At 47.9% G+C, this 20,606-nt stretch overlaps 1 protein-coding gene across 4 annotated transcripts in view; it reads right to left on the bottom strand.

The window, feature by feature from the left end:
* CTIF (cap binding complex dependent translation initiation factor) overlaps positions 1 to 20,606 on the bottom strand; it is a 148,350-nt gene that overhangs the window by 112,708 nt on the left and 15,036 nt on the right. For all 4 annotated transcript variants that reach the window (XM_082300848.1, XM_082300849.1, XM_082300850.1 and 1 more), the window contains exons 2-3: positions 6,925 to 7,137; positions 3,709 to 3,792 (exon numbers count right to left, since the gene is read on the bottom strand). In XM_082300848.1, coding sequence (XP_082156974.1) covers positions 3,709 to 3,792; positions 6,925 to 7,104 — 264 coding nt within the window. In that variant the 5' untranslated portion in view covers positions 7,105 to 7,137. The remainder of the gene's footprint in view (positions 1 to 3,708; positions 3,793 to 6,924; positions 7,138 to 20,606) is intronic.

Genomic DNA, 20,606 nt, shown 5'->3' with positions numbered 1-20,606 from the left:
CCAGCTCCTCAGGGAAGAAAGGACCAGAGTGCTACAAGCAAGGTGTAAGATCATCCAGGTGTGATCCACACACCCTTTCTGCTCCTTCACTGCTCAGATCAGCATCATGACCATCAACTGGGGAAGCCTCTGAGGGCCCAAACCCTGTACCAAGTTCCTGCTGTACCTGGACACAATCAGCAGCATGAAACCAAGTCCTGTTTACTGCCAACAACACAGGTTTTTGCTTGGTGATGATGGGTGACAGCCAGCCACCATGGAGGAAGGGAGCGACTTGGCCAGGAAGGAGAATTTTCAGCTCTCCCTCTCCCACTGCCCGGAGAAATGGCACAAACCCGCAGAGTTGCTCTGGTTTTTGTTAATGGCTTTTACGTAAGGGGAGCCTGGGATGAGTTCCTGCCAGGCCTTTCATGTACCAAGAGCTCTGCTGGCTCCCTAAATATGCACCATACCAGAAGTCTTTTACTTAATGAATTGCTCTCAGAAATATATCAAAGAGCTTCCTACTCGCCACAGCCTCACAAGGGGAATGCAAATAAAGTATTATATAAAAACTTCCCACTGGCTCTTTTTGGGGAAGAAAAAAAAAATCCAAACATAAAAGGGTTTAAAATTATTCCATTATCTAAACCTTCCTCATTTATAGAGGCAGTGAGGTGCTCAAATAGTATTTTGAGTACCTGGTCTTCGCCCCAGAGGCTCACACAGGGTGAGACCTAGCAAACCTTCTGGTGGTTTAGTGGAGCATGGCCATGCCATGCAGAAAACAGAGAGATCCCAGCAGGAAACCAGAACTACAGATGAGCTGAATACAACTGTGAGACCAGGATTTTCTCAGCACATGAGTTCACAAAATGTATCTCAGAAGATTCCTCCATGAGGAGACCATTTTCTCACAGCCATCCATCCACAGAACTGGAAAGACCAGGAGGTTTTAGTGGGAATTTTCTGTGGGTTTAAGCCACTTCTTTGTATGGGATGCCTATCTGCCAGCCTGTGGGAACTGACATCCATCTAGTCTCGCACAGCTGCTGATACGTCTCCTGCAAGAGCAGGACAAGTCTTGGGTGCTCTTTCCCAGATATAGCAAACAACATCAGAAACCAGCAATTTAGGAATATCCTGGGCTGCAGGTTGCATCAAGACACCTCATTTTTACCCTTAAGTTGTATTTTATTCAGAAATTGCTCTCAGCCCCACACTTGTACAACAACCAGTAGATGCTTATATACACACATACTGTATATAAATGCATAACACATACACACTAAAAAAAAAAAATTTCTTTTATTTTTCTTAACCTTGCTGCCCAGAATTTCAAAGGCATCAGGTAGTCAGGAGTGCATAGGAGGATTATCAAGCATGGGAAAGTGAGCTTCTCTCTAGGCTTCCCTATAACCTTTAGGAAGCCAATTACTTCTGAAAATGCAAGCCTAGACTACTCTGTCTTCAGAGAAAATGAACCACATGCTGAATATATTTCCAGGACTAACCTAGATTTCCATATAAATACCCTTTCTGATGGCCAGGTTAGAACCACGTGAGGCATACCATGATCACTGATACATAACCCACATTTTAACAGTAGCTGAAGCCAGCAGAAATCTCAAATCCAAGTATTTTTCAACTAAGACTGGCAATGCAAAGATCTCGGCTGGAAACACAATAGGAAAACCAGGAATTCAATTTTCTGCCCAAACCCCTCAAATACATAAAAAACTGCAACATAAAAACGCCACCAAAACCAAACCAAACCAGACAAACCCAACCCTGTATTCCACTGGGAAATAATTAGGCTTCTTCCTTAGCAGGTTTGAAAAGTGATCGATAATTTTAATTTAAGACAAACATCTTATTAATGATCCTTTTTTTCAAATATTGAAAGATTCTAGTGAAAACTTAACAGCCAGAAATGGTAATAAACTGCACCTGGTCCTCACCAGCAGCGTTTCACTCATACATCAGTGACAGTGAAAGAAATGCTTGCCTGGACTGAGGAACAATAGCTTGCAGCTCCTCTTTGGTGCCAAGTAAAATTTGTTACTCACAGTTAAAGGAAGCCAAACATGGAGAGAGATAATTACTAGCTCTGCTGCAGGCTGGGAGAGAGCCCAAACACAGGGTAAGCAGCTTGGGCATCAGCAAATGGTGTTTGTGTGTAGGAAAGGAGCTCCCTGTAGGAGGAGATCAAATACGTTTAATGCCGAGGGGAAAAAAAAAACAAACCAGCAACAAAACCAAAAAAACCCCATGTAAGCTGAAACAAAAGACTGCATGGCACCAGGCAGATGGAAGATGTCAGGAAAATAACACCCATGCACGACTCCTGCATCCTCCTGTGGTCCCCACCAGCCACTGGCATGTCAGCAGAGCCCTTGGGTAAAGAGCCAGGGACCTTCTTCCCCAGGGAAAGCCCCTGATGCACTCAAGGAAGCTCAATGGAAATGGCCAGCCTCATGGCTGAACATCCAGCAGCTGTCTGCAGTGCTGGGAGGGAGCCTGGATGATGTTTTGCTGCTGAATATTTCGATGCAGATCAAAGCTGTAATAAATCAAATCCACAATTCCGTCTGGCACCTTCAGGAGCTCATCCAAAGCAGCGCCTCTGTTCAGCACACACCTTCCTACACAGCAACACCCTGCCTTTGCTGGGTGCAGGTGTCAGTAGGGGTGCTCCCAGCATCCCTGCATCCAGGGCTGTGGCAGGGACAGGGTGCCTGACCCCCCTTCCCTCAGCCGAGAAGTCCCAGCATGGCTCCATGTGGGAGGAAGCTGTGCCCAAAATGAGAGCTGCAACATGCCCTGCTCAGACTGGCACAGCCTCTTGTATGCCCTGCAAGGGTCTCCCAGGTTCCCCCTCATGGACCCCACACACGGGACTGAATCTGGAGGACATCAAGCAGGGCAAGAGCACGAAAGCCACCAGCTTGAAGCCACATCTTCAGGTGGGACATCCATCAGCCACAACAACTGGAGATGCTGTTTCCCCTTCCCTCAGATGCCTCAGTCTCACATCTCCTTGGGCAAGTGGTGCTCTCACAGAGCTGATGGTTTCATGGTGACACAGCAGCTCCTCAACCAAGCGACAATGGTCAAAACAAGCCCACACCCTACCCAACCCTCTGCCGTGGGGGTACTCACATGAGGAGAGACAGCCTCCTCCAGCAGTGCTTGGTAAACGCTCCTCACTTGTGTTCACACCACGACCAAGCACCAAACCCGACTCACACCTGGCTCCTGTCACTGCACGACCAACACAGGCTCTCAGCACGTGCAACTTTGCTTCTTCTGCCAGCTCACCCTCTCAGCTGTTTAATGCTCTTCCCTCTAACACCATCCTTGTGCTGCAGCACATAAAAGAGAAGCCCAGCTACACAAAGACCCCTCATTCCAGCTACATCTCATGCTGCCAAGTCAGCTCTGATGCTCCAAACAGCTTCCTTGGAAAGGTGGCAATAAGAAAGTCTTCAGGAATAAATGTGATGCTCCGTATTTTTCCCCCTTTAAGCCCCTGGTGAACACATCCAACCACACATCAGGATGTTGCCCACCTCCCATGGTTTGGGCAGGAACGAGCTTTTGGATGCCAGGCAGAGGGATACATCTTCCCTCACAGGGGAGAGGGAAAGCTGGCAGCACCTCCCAGGCGAGGCAGTGCAAGAAATAAAGGCAAAGGTCTGGGGAGGAGGAACTAAACACAAGCCCTACCTGGTTATGTTCATGAGACGACGAGCCCTTCCCTCGGGATGGGGAACAGCTGCCATCAAGCTGCTCGCTACAATCCGCTGTCCACTGCAAAAGGGATAAAAAAAGGGATTGTGTAAAATAATAGCTGGGCTGGGCAAACTGCTGTGTCAGTCCACAGTGCACAGAAAACACCATCCAGCCGTGGGCATCGCTGCACACGTGTGGCACCCCCTCCTTTTTGAGGATGATCCCAAAGGCTTTGGTTTGGAAATGCTCCACCCACTGACAGCGGGTACAGGGAAGATGCAGGAACAAAATTGCAGTAAAATCCAGCCCAAATACCTCCTTGCTGACTCTGATTGTGTTTGGAATCTCACACACCAGGGTGGCTTGACTTTATCACTCTTTTCCATGGAATTCTTCCATGGAAAAGAGTGATAAAGTCAAGCCACCCTGGTGTGTGAGAATTCTTCCATGGAAAGCTGGGAAATTTCTGCTTTTCCCAACTCTTGTGTGCTTCAGGGATGGATATATGCCCTGAGCTGTCAACACCCTGTGTTTTCATTTTAAACAAAACAGAAAATGAGGATGGAACTGTAGGTTTGGCCACTGCCATACATGGCCATAGGGGATCAGCAGATGCTTAGGCCAGGTTACCCCAAGGTTTGGCACCAAGGTGCCTCCACCAAAATAATTGAATTTGGTGTCATTTGTCGCTTTGTTTTTTTTTTTTCCTAAAGAAATGAAGGGCTGCATCATACTGGTGAAAAAAAAAAAAAAAAGGCAATTTTCACTAGACAAACATGAGAGATGCTGTTTAATCCTAAAGTCATTTTGTCACTCCTTCAACAAAGCGAGGACTGACCAGTCCCTCTTCTGAGGTCCTTCATGCTGGAAGCACTTGGCTGCTCCAGAGACACTCAGTGCTTGGTACCATCACCAAGGATGATGTGCCAAAAAAATGAAAAGCCATTTTCATTGTTTTTTATACAAACTAACACCTGAGAGCTCCCTGACAGGTATGGATGAGGCCACAAAATAAGAGTCACCACTACAACTGCCCATGATCCCTGCTCTCATCAGAGAGCCCATTCTAGCTCACAGATGCAGGGATCTCAGTCTCCCCTCATTAAAGAGAGTGATGACTCTCTCTCTCCTGCCACCTCTGCTGACCCACCTGGACAGGCTCATGATGCCATCCATCACTCTTGAGAGCCTTTTACCAGACCTATCCCTATCTCCTTTAACAATTTGGAGTGCAACCACATGCCTGGAAAGGTCTCTCAAGGTAAAAGCTCACTCATTATTGTCCACAGCAAAATATAATTGCATTTTTCCCTCTGACTTTCCTCTTTTTTTCCTGGTGGGAGCAAGGTTGAGGACATCCCCATCACAGGAAGATCCACATTTTGGGATTCTCTGATGTGCTGATGGATTCAGCTCCCCTGAGAGCAGCATGGAGGATGTGCCTTTCCTTCCTGCCCCCAGCAAGGAGAGCAGTTGTCCAGGGATGCGGTACCATCCAAGCAACTCTCACACACATGTGAATGGATTTATCCACTCTCAGGCAGGGAAAACACTATTACAGCCATAAGGAAACAAACTGCAGGGAGATTAAGTAACTTGCCCAACATTAAAGATTTAGTTGCTGGCAGAACCTCGCAGTTAAAAACCATTTCCTTGGTCTCAGCCGAGTGCCTTTCCCCTAAATCCATCTTTCTCCCTCTGGCTTTCATTAAGAGGGAATGTGCCACCTTCCATCAGGCTGGCTTCCACCAGGGTTACTCCAGCCAGCTGCAGGATGTGTGCGTGTTTATTCCTTGCTTTGCTAAGAACTGATCAGGAAGAGAAAATCAGAAATAAAAATTCCTGATTATTTCTGATAGGAGGAAAAATGAAAACCTTTGTGAGACAAAAGATAATTCCTTCTTGGTGCATCCATTAAGACATGGCTTGATAAACGCAAGTGACCTAAGTGAAAGCCCATCCTCACTTTTTGTCTACTACACAGCCCTAGAAATACAAAATGCTGCGTTTTGATGAAGTTTCACAATAAATCCTAATTAAACTTCCGCATCAGTGGTCTGGGGTACAACCACATTTAGCTGCTTCATTTGAGGCGCCTCTAAAAGCGGTTTAATTAAAAGAGTCAGATCTTTCATTCAGATCATTCATTTCATTTAGAGTTCAGATCTTTCATTATCAGGAATTTTTCTTTCAAAATAGAACCCAGCCATCTTGAAAGAGAACAGTCTCAGAACTGACATTAAAAACTCAGCAGCTCCTTTTTTCCAGGGCAGGCCAGGAAGGAAAGCTAAAATGCCATTTCCACAACTGGAAGATGGATTTGGTTGCTGTAATCGAGGATTTTAATGCAAAAACTGCACATGGTTTTCAGAGAATTAGAAATTTTTGTCCTTAAGATGCAGAGGGAGCCCAGGCTTATTGGCAGAGCAGTGGACAGGCTGGAAGAGGTTGTAAAACTTTGTCTATTAATTTATTTCTAATTCAATACTACTTCTGAACTTGACACGTTAATAAGTAGAACTTGTCTGTTTGACCTGAAGCCCCTCCAAAGCATCACTTCAAACACAGACATCTTCCAGCCTTTGGTTAAAAAATACACTTTGGATCACTAGATTTTTAAATATATTTTCTCCTGCTTCTAAGGGCTTTGATCCTCAAATTGTAAAAGACCTCTTCACCAAAACCTGTTCTTAAAAAGGTTCCTTTAGTAATTTCTTTACATTGAGGTGGTATGAAAACAGGTCTGGAGCTCTGGGTCAGATCCTCAGCTCCAGCAAACCTGCAGAGCTCAGACAGATCAGATCAAACACTGCTGATACCAGATAAAGAAGGGATCCCTCATATACAGAATTATGGAATGGTTTGGGTTAGAAAGGATCTTAAAGCCCATCTCATTCCACCCCCTGCCAAGGGCAGGGACACCTTCCACTAGACCAGGTTGCTCCAAGCCCCATCCAACATTTTCAGTGATGTGCCTTGAGACCATAAAAAACCAAACCCAGCATCAGGAGACTGCTACCAGCAGGCTGGAGACCTCAAACACATCCCCCTACAAGCAAGCTGCCCAAACCCCAGAGTTTTATCACATCCTGCTTCACATCCAAACCCTGGAGAAGCTACTTCAGCTGGGGACACGCATCCCCAACCCAGCCTACAAGCCACCAGCGTGCCCCAGCCCCTCTCCCACCCTCCAGAGAGCCTTTCACCCACCTGTGAGACATGGGACTGTGTCTTCTCGCTCTCGCCGTCCCCCTCAGTTTTGTCTGTGAGCAGCCCCTGGACCTGGTACTCCAGGACATAGCTGTCGATGAAGCGCTCCAGCTCCTCAATCTCCTGGGAGCGGCTGCTCCCCGCCTCCGAGGAGGCTGATGCCACTGAGGAGCTCTCCATCCCTTCAGGGGACACGCCGGGAACACAGGGGGCCTGAGAAAGCGATACAAAGAAAGACAGCAAGGAATTATTTCCCAGTAATTATAAAAAAGATTAAAAAACCCAGCAGACAAAGCCTATTGGCTACCACAGGCAGGATATTTTTTGCTGTATGTCTGCATTTCCAGTAATATTTATAATAATCCTAGGTGGTTGCATTTAGGGTTTCCAGGCATGCAAAAAATGTTCCATTTCTGTAATATTCCTGCATTTAAGGACAACAGACACATTTCCTGTCCTCCTGCTTAAAACCCAAACTGCTGAAAACCTCCAGACATATGCACAGGAGAAAAAAACCCCCACACTAACATGTTTGATTTAATAAATCCAAAGCACTAGTTGTGCTGGATACGGGTGAGAAGCTGGGGGTAATGGACAAGGATGAGGAAGAGGATGATAACTGATAAGCTTCTCTAGGGCAGTGGCAGTAAACAATGGTGTGACTGTCAATGGTCCACTGAGGAGGCGAAACAGAGATCAGAACAGAATTCACTTTTAAAACCTCTTGCTGCAGAAAATTGGCTCTACAGAAGATGCAGGGGATTTATAATGCTCTTCTTCCTGTTTCTCCAGGGCTCAATGCCAGTAACACCATAAAGAAAAGAAACCACCAGCTCCTGGAACTGTGCTGGGCATGGCACTGCTCTCTGCTCCCTGTGACCAGGACAGGACCCAGGCAATGGCTGGAGCTGTGCCAGGGAGGTTTAGGTTGGAGATCAGGGAAAGGTTCTTCCCCCAGAGGGTGCTGGGCACTGCCCAGGCTCCCCAGGGAATGGGCACGGCCCCGAGGCTGCCAGAGCTCCAGGAGCGTTTGGACAGCACTGCCAGGGATGCCCAGGGTGGGATTTTGGGGTGTGTGTGCAGGGCCAGGGGCTGGGCTCTGATCCTTGCAGGTCCCTTCCAGCTCAGGATATTTTTTAATTCTATGTTTGGAAAGAACGAGGCCTTGGAGCAGTGTCTTGTGGTAAGACCCCCATTCCTCCTTCCCTGCAGCTGGAGGGGAGAAGACACGGGAGCTCCCAGCACACTGCAGGACACAACAACTTCATCCCTCACCCTCTCCTTCACCAGGAATGGGTATTTAAGAGTCTGCTTTGAGATGAGTATAAAATTGCTAAGCAAATTCGGAGTGAGTCACATGCCATCCGGAAGGGAAGGGGGGGAAAAAAATATCTGTTCCCAGCTCATGTAATTTCCAGCTCCTGAATTATTTTCTTCTCTGTCACTTCTGAACAATTGTGGCTTCATTTGGAAACTGCAGAGAATGAGCAGTACTGGCCTAAAGGATTTCATCTGCTCGAGGAGTTATTCCCAAATGTGCCCAGACTGTCAAAAAGGCTCATTATGTAGATCAATATCACACATTCGCTCCTGAACAAAAATCATGTGGCATACTAAAAAGGACAAAGAAAAAAGAAAAAAGTCAAGAAAGAAAAAAGGAGGAGCCCTGGAGGAGGGCATGCTTCTCTCCTTTTCACTAATTAGTGCCAATTACCAAATGGAAAGCACCAATTATTAAACAGAAGGTACTAAAGAAAGAGTTGGGAGCATAGGAGGCTCCCATGAGTCCTGGAGGGGTGTGATGGCAGGGGGAGATGGCATGAGGCAGGGGACAAATGATACAGGTGGCATCACTTGGGATGGAGTGAGCAGGGTCAGAGGTTATCCTCCACCCCACTGGGCCACACGTTACAAAGCCCAAAGTTTTTTTGCCTATTTTAGGGTTTTTTGAGGGCGGCACTGGAGGAAACCAAGCCCAGGGCAGTCCCCTGGGGATGCTCCGCGTTGAATACCCATGATAAAACATGAAGTAGAAGAAGAACTAGCACATGCCTCCACTTTTGGGGTGCCCAACCAGCATTTTGTCAAGTAGCAACAGGAGAGATGGCAAACTGAAAGGAAACACATCTGTCAGAATTCACCAGGTCCAGGAAACAAACACAGACCACATATTTGAGATATTTGTGGATCTCTAGTGGGAAACTCTGAAACCAAATCATCTTGTGGTACCTTCACCTCCCTCTAAAGGAAACCATCACTCAACTCCTGCTCTTCCTGGTGATCTGTGCTTGGAGCTGGTTTCCCACCTCACCTCGCCCTCAAAACACGTACAAAAAAGAGGTTTTCAAAGAAAAACCCAAACCCACACTTGAGCATCAAAGCATTTGGCATCTTCCCACACTCAGCAAACAAATGCTCGTGAGAGCTCTTCATGAAGCTGTGATCCCTTGGCTCTGTGCTGGCTCAGCACCTACCACAAAGATTCCCAGACCCCAGGTACATTCCTTAATCATAATTAAGGGAGATCAACCTCAAATTTGCACTTTTTTCCCTCTTCCCCTTCCCTCCCCTCTACTTTGTCAAAGCACAAACTCCGTACGTTTTGGGAGTTTGAAAATTACCTTCCAAATCTTTCCTATCCCTGAAAGTGTCCAAGGCCAGGTTGGATGGGCCTTGGAGCAACCTGATGCAGTGGTAGGTGTTCCTGCCCATGGCAGGGGGTTTGAGCTAGAGGACCTTGAAGGTCCCTTCCAACTTAAATCATTGTAGAATTCTATGATTTTACAGAGCCCATGTTGTGCTCATTACTGTGATCATTAAAGAAGGAATCATCAGCAGAAAAAGTCAATAGAAGTGCAAATGGCTTACTATAACTTAGTAATTATCAGCATTACTGTAATGTATAATTATTATTAATAGCTATTATTAAGGGTGATCTAAATGGGGTTCTTGCTCTAGCAAGACTATGCAGTTTTTATGGCAATTATATAGTTTTACCATTCATCAGCAAATAATAAGAACAAGCATTTTTTATGACACTTGTAGGCTCATTCCCTTTCTCCCAAAGGTGCTCCAGGCTTGCTGAACTTGTGGAAACAAGTAGTGAGTTTGATAGGCGAAATACTGCAATGGAGAAGGAACCCACTTTGGGTTGGGAGGCAACAGGAGAGCGGAACTTGCAATCAGAATGATATAAGAAACGGTGAGTCCGTGATGAAAAGACCAGAGACACACAGGACAGTGATGTATTTCCATCAGCTCATTGCAGGCTGGGTGAGAGGACCCCACACCCACGTCCTCCCCCAGGGAGGAGGCTCCAGCCATTCCCCTCCACACCAAAAGCTCTCCAAAACCTGGACTGCAGCAGCCTGGCAGTGCCAAGACAGCACAGGCAGGGCAACTTCACACAGCTCTTCCCCTGGGGTGAGACCCACCTGTGTCCCAGCCATGCCAAGGGATTCCAGCCCTCCAAACACCATTCCCTGAGGGGAGGAGCTGGGGCTTCTGTGCAAAAACACGCTGGCACAGCAACATTACAGCAAAACTGCTACCCATAAAGAGATCTTCCTAAAACAATTCTTACAGTACCATTGAATCATGGAATTGTTTAGGTTGGAAATGCCCTCCAAGACCACTGAATCCAACCATTCCCCAGCACTGCCAAGGCCACCACTGACCCATGTCCCCAGGTGCCACATCCACACAGCTTTTAAACTGCTCCAGGGATGGAGGCTCCAACACTGCCCTGGGCAGCTCTGCCAGGGATGGACAGCCACTTCCATGGAGGAATTTTCCCCCAATATCCAACCTTGACTTCACCTGAGGCCGTTCCCTCTCTCCTGTCCCTGTTCCCTGCCAGCAGAGCCCGACCCCCCCGGCTGCCCCCTCCTGTCAGGGACTTGTGCAGAGCCACAAGGTCCCCCCTGAGCCTCCTTTGCTCCAGCCTGAGCCCCTTTCCAGCTCCCTCAGCTGCTCCTGGGGCTCCAGCCCCTTCCCAGCTCCGTTCCCTGCCCTGGACACGCTCCAGCCCCTCCATGTCTCTCTTGTCCTGAGGGACCCAGAGCTGTCCCAAGGACTGAAGCACCAGCATCCCCAGGACCTTTTCCCAGCTTTCCAGCCCCTCTGCCTGAGCCTAGAGCTTTAGGGGCCTGGGGTGACCCAAGTGCAAGCCAGTTCTTGCTCCAATTCATCCAGACAAACCCACATCCTGACCTGCTGTTAGGCCAACAACACCACACCTTGCTCCTACGCGAGGCCCAACGTGATCGAGCATCCGCAAAGGAAAGAAAATGAATAGATTGCTTTTCCCAGTGTTTTGCTTCTGTTGGATGGATGCTAAGAGCCTAAAATGCTTTTGCACACATGGATGAATTTCTTTGAAGGTTGTGGCTTCCAAAGCAAGAGAAACAGGAGCACAACACTGTCACACATGCCAAATTGGTGAAAGTTGGAAGCAGATTTACCTGACAACTACACAGCCAGGTGCTAATACCCAATGCCAAGGCCTAGGTAAGGTCACTGAGAAAGAACTCTAAAATACAGAGTTCAGGCAGAACTACTTCCTGCATTTGGCTTCTTCACACCTGAACAGAAATTCAGTTATTGAAAGGTGTAACCACCACCAATCCCAAGAAAGGGCAACTGCCCAGCCCATCTTTCCAACAACATGGCCTCCCTCAGCTGTTCAGGCTTAAATGACTGACTTAAGGCATTTAATTGGAAAACCCATGTCTCTTCCTTACTTATCCTCCAGTTAAACACTGAAAAAATCCCAGGCCAATCCTCCATTCCTCTGTGACTCCAAAGTGCAGTCAGGAGGAATGCAGAGCATCCTTTATGCATACAAGATTTATTTCTCAGAAATGCCATCACAGGCCAGCTGCTGCAGAGGCAGGCTGTGACAAGCTACAGAGCTATCCTGACATATCCCTGAAAGCCTTTGTCTTGCCACATGAGATTTATCATCCCAGAGTTTTCTAGGAACAAGAGATGCCTCCTATAAAAGGCAGCTGCGGTGCAAATTCTTCACGTACCAATGCAGCCACCTGCTTCCAGAATGTTCTGTGATAGGACATCCAGCATCCCTCTTGTGTTAGTTCTCCCTTGGGAGTTTATAATAGACTGTGATCCAGCAGGTCCCTTCTGCTCTGAGACACCTGGGACATGAACTGAGGAACAGCTCAGCAGCCGAGATTTGTCCATACCTGAATGCAATGATGGTAAAACCGAACCAAACCTGATCCCCAGGGAAACACAGGGAAGGGCCCCATCCTGGTCCCAGACATCACATCCTCTCTCATGAACGACCAACACCAACTTTCACACCTCTTGTCCAGGCTCCAAAATCCCCCATACATGAGAGATGCTTTGACCACACAGACCAGGGCAGAGCAGATAGCGCAGGACAACCCTTCTATTTCTTACCTACTTATCAGCACCTTCCGGTCAGGTGAAACCCTCTGTGTGCCTCGACTCTGCAAACAACCATGCACCAGCTCACACTCTGACAGCAGCACAGGCACAAAGACCTTTGACTGTCTGCGTTTGGGGCTGGAACTCCTGGCCATCAGCACGGCTCGGTTCCCAGCATCTCCTTTTAATGAGCCCCTTCTGTAGCAATATTTTCCCTCTCCTCATCCAGCCCATTTCCAACAACAAGCAATTAGCAATGTGTCTCTCTCAAGCGGTGAGAGTATCTCAGAGAACGAGACGAGCAGTTTATCTTTACTGCTGGCAGGCAGCTCTTGTACCCAGCCACCCGCAGGAACAGTTACTAGGGAAAATAAAAGCAACAGAGATGAACCATGACTCCCTGTACCCAGGTACTGCTGCATCTCCACAAAGCATCAGGTCTCTTTCTTGGACTTGCTACTCTAAACCCAATACCTTTCCAGACACCAAAACATCAAGTGTAGAAATGTAAATTATTACACCCTGGATCTGAGCCTTTTCTAATTAAAATGTAAACACCTTTGAAAACCACATCGAGTGTTTACTGCTGGGGGCCAGCCTTGGGCTTTTCAGATACTGATGCATGCACAGTTGGCTGAGCATTTAATGTATTTCACCATCCCTCCCATCTCAGGTCTGGTTTCTGGTACCTGGTGATGCAGAAAAACCCCAGTGACAGGACAGGACAGGAGCCCACCAGCTTCCACATTGCAGTGCCACTCACGAGCCTGGCACGAACACAGCAGGCAAACACCATGGTGCATTGAAACAGAGCCATTAAAACAAACACAGAAGTAAATGGGGAGAAAAAAAGAGAGGGACAGCCAAGTGCTGCAGAATCCAACCCAAAACAGCCAGCTTGATTCAGCAAGGAAGGGCGAGCAGTAACCAGAAAGCCAGAAATCCCTGATTCTCACCCAGACAATAATTTATTATGTAGCTTGCTTCCCTGCAATAAGCAGCTCTTCGTGGTTGGAAAGTGGATCTTTTTTCTTCTCTTCTTTTTAAACAAAACCAAAAGCCACATCACCCTTAGAAACATAAAGACTTTAAGTGTGTCAAATCCGTGCATGAGGTTGGAGTGGTTTTCCACCAGATGGGTTTCCTTGCCTGAGGGAAGACATTACCTTTGGCTTGTGATAGATATTATCAAAATAGAAAAGGAAAAAACAGCACACAGCTAAGAAAACTACTATCTGAACATCAGGTGAGTGGAGGTGGGTTTATGGGCTCACCCCATGGGATGCTCCTCTGCAGGGGATGTCAGGGCAAGAAGACTGCTGGAGCATCACTCTGGCTGCAGCAACAACAGCAAGGAATGCTCACAGATTCTGATACAAATTCAATACATGGAAATGCATCAGCATTTCTAGATATAAAATCTGAAACAGGTCATAAAAAGCCTCCAATCAACAACCCCTGAATTGTGAACAGCCTGAGTTTTATAACCTATTTTACACTGGTTCATGCTACAAACTGTGACTTAAGCCAGACATAATCAATTTCCACATTCCCCTGCTCCTGGTACAAGCTAATGGAACGAGAGCCAATGTTACATCTTACCCTTGTTATTTTTCACCCCTAGAAAGGAAAATGTTGCCAGGTAAAGATACTGAACAATTATTATGAGTATCTGAAGAAACAGCATTTCACACATGCTCTCCTCTTTGGAGCTGCACTGCTTCTCCTTGGAGAGCACAGAGCATCACTCCAGCAGCTGGGCAGGATGTGATGGCTGCAGGGATCATGCTGGGAGACATGAACCAAGCACGTTCTCCTGCCAGATGAGCTTGCACACGTGCACCATGCACCTGTGTGTGCACCTCTGCGATGCATCTGGCAGGTCACAACACCTGTCTTTTGCCCAGCTCTTTTGGCATCCCAAGGGATGAGCCATGATCCCATGGAAGCAGCAACCAGGGTGTAAAACTCCCTGTGCAGGCAGAGCTCTGCAGGCAGAGAGCACAGCCCACATCCTAAACAAAAGCATCACAACCACAAGCTGATCCATACACAGTCGCTCGCGTGCCCGTGCCGGCTGCCGTGCATCATCCTTTGTAAATAAATGAAGGGAAACCATTATCAGGAAGGAAACCTTTTCTTTCCAGGCACCCAGGCAATATAATGGGCACTTGGGCTGTGAAAAGCTCTGTAATCCTAAAAGACACATCCAACTCTAAGTTGAGATGTCAACCTGCTGAAGTAATCCATCCTGCTGGTGGCTGCCAACGGGAGGGATTGGGCAGGAGCAGAGCATCCTGGTCAGCAGGCAGGGCAGGCGTGGAGGCTGCTTAATCCCTATTAAATCATGCCCCTGGTTCACTGGCAAAAAGCATTTTTGTGCCTGTATACCAGCTTGGAGCAGCATTCAGACAACATACCTTGGCCACCAGCCAAAACTCTGGAGCTGCCACTCTGGATGGATTTTATGCTAGGAGGAGCCAGCTGGTCCTCTCCTCCTGGGAATCCTAGGATCACAGACCAGTCTGGGTTGGAACAAACCTTTAAAGGTCATCCAGTCCAACCCCTTGCCATGGACAATGGCACCTCACACTAAATGAGGCTGTTCCAAGTGCTATCCAACCTGGCCTTGGACACTGCCAGGGATCCAGGGGCAGCCACAGCTGCTCTGGGCACCCTGGGCCAGGGCCTGCCCACCCTCACAGACAGCAATTCCTTCCCAATATCCCATCTAGCCCTGCCCTCTGGCACTGGGAAGCCATTCCCTGGGTCCTGTCCCTCCATGCCTTGTCCCCAGTCCCTGTGCAGCTCTCCTGGAGCCCCTTGAGGCCCTGCCAGGGGCTCTGAGCTCTCCCTGGAGCCTTCTCTTGTGCAGCTGAACACCCCCAGCTGTCCCAGGCTGGCTGCAGGGCAGAGGGGCTCCAGCCCTGGAGCATCTCGGTGGCCTCCTCTGGACTGGCTGCAGCAGCTCCAGGTCCTTGTGCTGTTGTTCCCCAGGGCTGGGGCAGCTCTGCAGGTGGGGTCTCCCCTGAGCGGGGCAGAGGGGCAGAATCCCCCCTGCCCTGCTGCCCACGCTGGGGATCAGCCCAGGGCACGGGGGGTTCAGGTCCAGCTCTCCCCCACAGCACCCCCAGGTCCTTCTCCCAGGGCTGCTCCAGCTGCTCATCCCAGCCTGGATTGATCCCAGGGGTTGCCCCAACCCCGGTGCAGCTCCAGCACTTGGCCCTGTTAAACCTCAGAGGTTCCCATCCTTAAGGATTCTCACCTCCACCCCCACCACCTGCTTCTCTTCATCACAGCTGTCCCCTTTTTTGGAAATGAATCTCTTCTATGCAACAAGGCTAGGGACAGGAGAGTCTCAGGTGCATCCCAAATTCAACGCTTCTGAAAGGGGAAATAGGAATGAGGAAGCAAGATTTTTGAAACACCAGCCACCTTCTGCACCATCAAAAGCAAATCTTCCCTGGGTTGCTGCTGCTACAACCAAAGGGAGCAACCCTTCCCAGCCTTGGGTATGGTGCTGGTTGGGATGGGGTTACATGAGGAAGAAGATTTGAAGGAGAGAGAATTCCCTCTGACCCAAGGATGGCTCACTCCCGGGGATCTCTGTGCATTCTGCCCAACATGAGTTGTTCAGCTGGAACTGGAAAGATAAATCATCAAGTAAACCTGTGCCACATTGCAGAGGAAAGTGGACAACAACTTACCAAGTCCTCTCTGAGCTAGTTAAGCTCAACTGAAAAACTCCATGCACAAATGAGTATATTCAGAGATTTTCTGAATCTTTAATTAGCTTCAGTTCTTAACAAACAAAAGCCCTAAAAAATCCCACTCAACAACACCCACAAACAAATAAAATTTCGCAAACCTGCCTCTGGACCCCCACTACTCCACTGTGTTCTAATGTTTAAGTTATAAAAGAAGCAGCAGATTCGTTTTTACATCACAACCACCCTGGGACCATCAGTCATTGACCTTATCAGTGCCCATAGGGCAGCAGCCATGAGATGAGATACTCTAAATATTCTAGTGGAAAAGAATAGGATTTGGGGAAAGTACAATTCCTTCTGCAATTCTGTACATGCAGAAGGAAAAGCAGATGTTTCCTCATACTGTTTCTGGTAATAATAATAATAATAATAATAATAATAAATTAAGAGTCAGGAAACCAAGCAAAAGGCCTGGAGAAGCACATACGGAAAGGGAATCCTGTGGGGTCAGTGTCCAACACCACATGAACAGGTTCACCATGACAAAGGTGGCCACAGCCAGCATTCCCCATGCTCTTCCCAACTTTTGGAAGCTTCTGCTTGGCAGAGAAAGGCACAGCCTGATAGACACCCCAGCAAGGCATTTGACTCTCATATTTTTGACCCCAGACTGAGCCAGTCACCAAAGCTTTTCCTTCACCTGGAAGTTGTAGGTTGGACAGTGTCCTCCTTAGCTCCTGCTCCTGGAGACATGAACTGGATGTGGTCAGGACAGTCAGCTTCCATCCAGCAAAGTGACTGCATTACGGAAAAGTGACTCCCACTTCAATCAGAGGGACCATCCAAATTCAACTGTGACTGCTGTGGGCAAAGAGCGTCATCTAAGGCAGCTCTCACAGCTTGAGACAATCACAGAATCTCAGAATTGTTTGGGTTGGAAGAGGTCTTAAAGCCCACCCAGTTCTACCCCGTGCCATGGGCAAGGACACCTTCCACTGTCCCAGGCTGCTCCAAGCCCCAATGTCCAGCCTGGCCTTGGGCACTGCCAGGGATCCAGGGGCAGCCACAGCTGCTCTGGGCACCCTGTGCCAGGGCCTCCCCACCCTCACAGGGAAGAATTTCTCCATAAAAGAGTTTCTTCCTAGATGCCCTTGCAGACCCTAAATCCACTTTTCAGCCTACAAGGATCTCATGCCATATTCTCCCACATAATTTCCCACTGCAACAAGGAGAACAAATGTGATACCCAGATGGACCCGGGTTTCGCACTGGGCCCCCAGTAGCTGCCCCAGGAAGGGACATGATGCAGCACAGGCACCCACCAAGGGCCTCACCAAGCCCAGGGATGCTGCTGTGTGGCAGGGATGGGCTCCCTGTGAACCCACCACACTGACAAAGTCCCAGCAGTAGGAATGCCCAGCCTAGGATGGGGTGGGGGATCAGACCCTCCCCAAGCTTTGCTTTGTACAAGGAGCATGAACCAAGCCCACGAGCTTAACCCTCCTCTCAAATCCATCCCCAGCTTTCAGCTCCTTCCAGCAGCTGATGAGACAGCTTGAATCAATTCACCAGGAAAACGCCTGCCTTAGGGAACCAGCCCAAAAATACCAAGCACCTCCCCAGACAGGAATTTTTGGGAGCTACTGGCCAGCCACCAGCCTCCTTTCTGAGGCTTGAAGTGCATTTTATTGCGATCACTCCCAGACTATCACTCTGTTGGGTGCTCTGCACCAGCAATGCTGCTGCAGATCTCCAAAAATTCCCTTCCCAGGTGGCACCACTCCACCTGTGGTTATTCCCCCCTAAATTACAGTGAGTCAGGAGTGACAAGAAGCCAGCAATGGGGGTGGGAAGAGCAGCCTGATGACCCCCAGGGTACAAAGATGCTGCAAGCACTTGCACATTTATCACCCAAGGGACCTCTGGGTTTGATTAATAACAGGAAAATGAAGCAGCTTCACTTGGCTGAGTCCTGGCAGGCGGGAGCAGGACAGGGAGGTGCTTGTTATTACAAAGCAAATAGAAAGACAGGTACTTCCAGGACAGGACAAGTAATCTGTTTTGAAATGAACATGAGCTTGGGGAGTGCCTATTTACCTCCATCAGCAGCAAGGATAGCTGGGACTGGCCCTGAGCAAGACAGCTTTGGGATTCACCAACCCTGTGATCTTCCCTGCTCTCAGTGTCCTTGACACCAGTCCCTTCTGCTAACCCCAGGTCTCGGATCACAGAATGCTTTGGGTTAGAAGGGATCTTCCAGTCCCACCCCCTGCCACGAGCAGGGACACCTTCCACTATCCCAGGCTGCCCCATCCAGCCTGGCCTTGGACACTTCCAGGGATGGGCCAGACACAAATTCCCTGGGCAACCTGTGCCAGGGCCTCACCACCTGATTTTTTCCTAATATCTAATCTAAAACTCCTCTCTGTCAGTTTGAAGCCATCCCTCTGTGTCCTGTCACTCCAATAGCCTCTCTCTGTCTTTCCTGTAGGCTCCCTTCAGGCACTGCAAGAAAGCCCTGTTGAGTCCCAGTGCTGCTGTTGGTGTACTGGGGACAAGAAACTCAAATTTGTCCCAAAATACCCTTGAGCTGCTCTTTGTGTCCACCTGCTGCACCAACCATGGACCCAAATGTGCCATGCACTACACATGTGACTGGGGTGTCACCAGCTCCTCCATCCTGCCTTGCTTCCCTCTCCTGTAAAACACAAACCCTGTTCTTTTATTTCATGGGACACTAAATTTCCACAGCTCTCCATTACAGTGTAAAATAATTTAAAGACACATTTCATTTGGGATTGAAATGGGACTTGACATTATTTTGTTTCCTGTTTCAACAAAATACCTGCTCTCATTGAACCCAGCTAAAAACACCCTTATCCCCCACAACTATCCTTGGCACCATGATTTTTCTACAGGCTAATTAAGCAAAAAAAAAAAAAAAACAAACAAGAATTAGCATTAATTATTTGTTGAGGAGAATTCACAGTATCTGAGGATAACTTGGGGTACCCACCCAAAGGATCATGGGGGGAGGGCTGCAGGGGCAGCACAGGGGAGCAGCATCAGCAAGCTTCAGCAGAAACATCACAGCAGGACGCCTGCTATTCATGGACCTTTGACTTCAGAGATTAAATAGAGAGCCCAAACTATATTGCTTTGCAGAAAAAAAGGGGAGAAAAAAGGAAAAAAAAACGAGATAAGGGATAATTTAATTAATCAAGAGACTGTTTAGTGCTGTACACCCAGATGGTGTCTCACATCAAAGGGTTTTGAAGGTGAAGCTTCACCATTCCCTGCTTTTGGGTGCCTGCACAGGATGCCCATCCGAGGGGTCTTTTATGATCGACCACTTCAGCAGCAGAGCTTAACAGGGAACTGGAAAAGGCACTTCTGCAACAAATTATGCAGTATCAATGATAAAGAAAATAAACCTCATTCTTAGTGCTGAGGTAGTGCAGGACTTGGAAGCTTCAGGGGAAGATGCAAAGAATGCCAAGATAAACACACAACTCTGGGGCTTGGGGCAGGCTCTTCCCACTCCCTCTAGAGCTTTTATAGAACCATGAATGTTTTGGGTTTGAAGGGACTTTCAAAACCATCCAGTTCCACCCCCTGCCATGGGCAGGGACACGTTCCACTATCCCAGATTGCTCCAAGCCCCGTCCAGCCTGGCCTGGGACACTGCCAGGGATGGAACAGCCACAGCTGCTCTGGGAAACCTGTGCCAGTGCTTCCTGAAAACCCTGGTACCTCCACGGGAATACCTTGCTGCTGGTGAGCATTCCCACATGTCCATGACATGCAAAGGCCTTCTAGCACCAAGAACCAGAGGTGACACCTGGCAATCAAGCCCCACATGTCCCCTCCTGCAGTGTGGGACAAGGGTCGTGCTTCTCCTCTGTCACAGTCTCCAGAGGAACAGAATTCATCCCTGAAGAAGCAAAAGTCTGAGTCCATCACATAATAACAATATTATTTTTAAAAATCGCTTGTTTGCCAGCAGCCTAGATTTGGCTTGATGAATTTTAAATAGTTTTGGTCAAGTCACTGCAGCCAAACCACTGGGAAGAAAACAGTAAAAAACCTGAAAAAATAGTTTCCTTTTTTTTTAGGGGTTGGTATTTTTAAACAAAGGATTTTTTCTTTTATTTCGTGGTGATGCACACTGAATTTCCACAACTCTCCATTGTAAAATAATTTAAGACAGATTTAATTTTGGATTGAAATGGGACTTGACATTATTTTGTCTCCTGTTTCAACAAATAAAAATATGTATTTGCATTGAACCTAGCTAAAAACACTCTTATCTCCCACAACTACCTTAGCAGCATGATTTTTCTACAGGCTAATTAAGGAAAAAAATGGAGTTAGCATTAACTCTTTGTTGTATGGCCTGGTGTAGAAGAGTATTCACAGAATCTAAGGGCAGCTTGGGGTACCCACCCAAAGGATGCAGCAGTGCTTCAGGAAAGAAGATGCAATTTAAAGTGTTACTGTAATTCACTTGTAAGTTAGAAAGTCAGGAACCTCAGGGAAGTTCAGACATATATTTTATTT

Source organism: Coloeus monedula (assembly GCF_965178545.1).
Source record: "Coloeus monedula genome assembly, chromosome: Z".
Lineage (NCBI taxonomy): Eukaryota > Metazoa > Chordata > Aves > Passeriformes > Corvidae > Coloeus > Coloeus monedula.
This window is presented reverse-complemented; position numbering and strand designations above follow the sequence as displayed.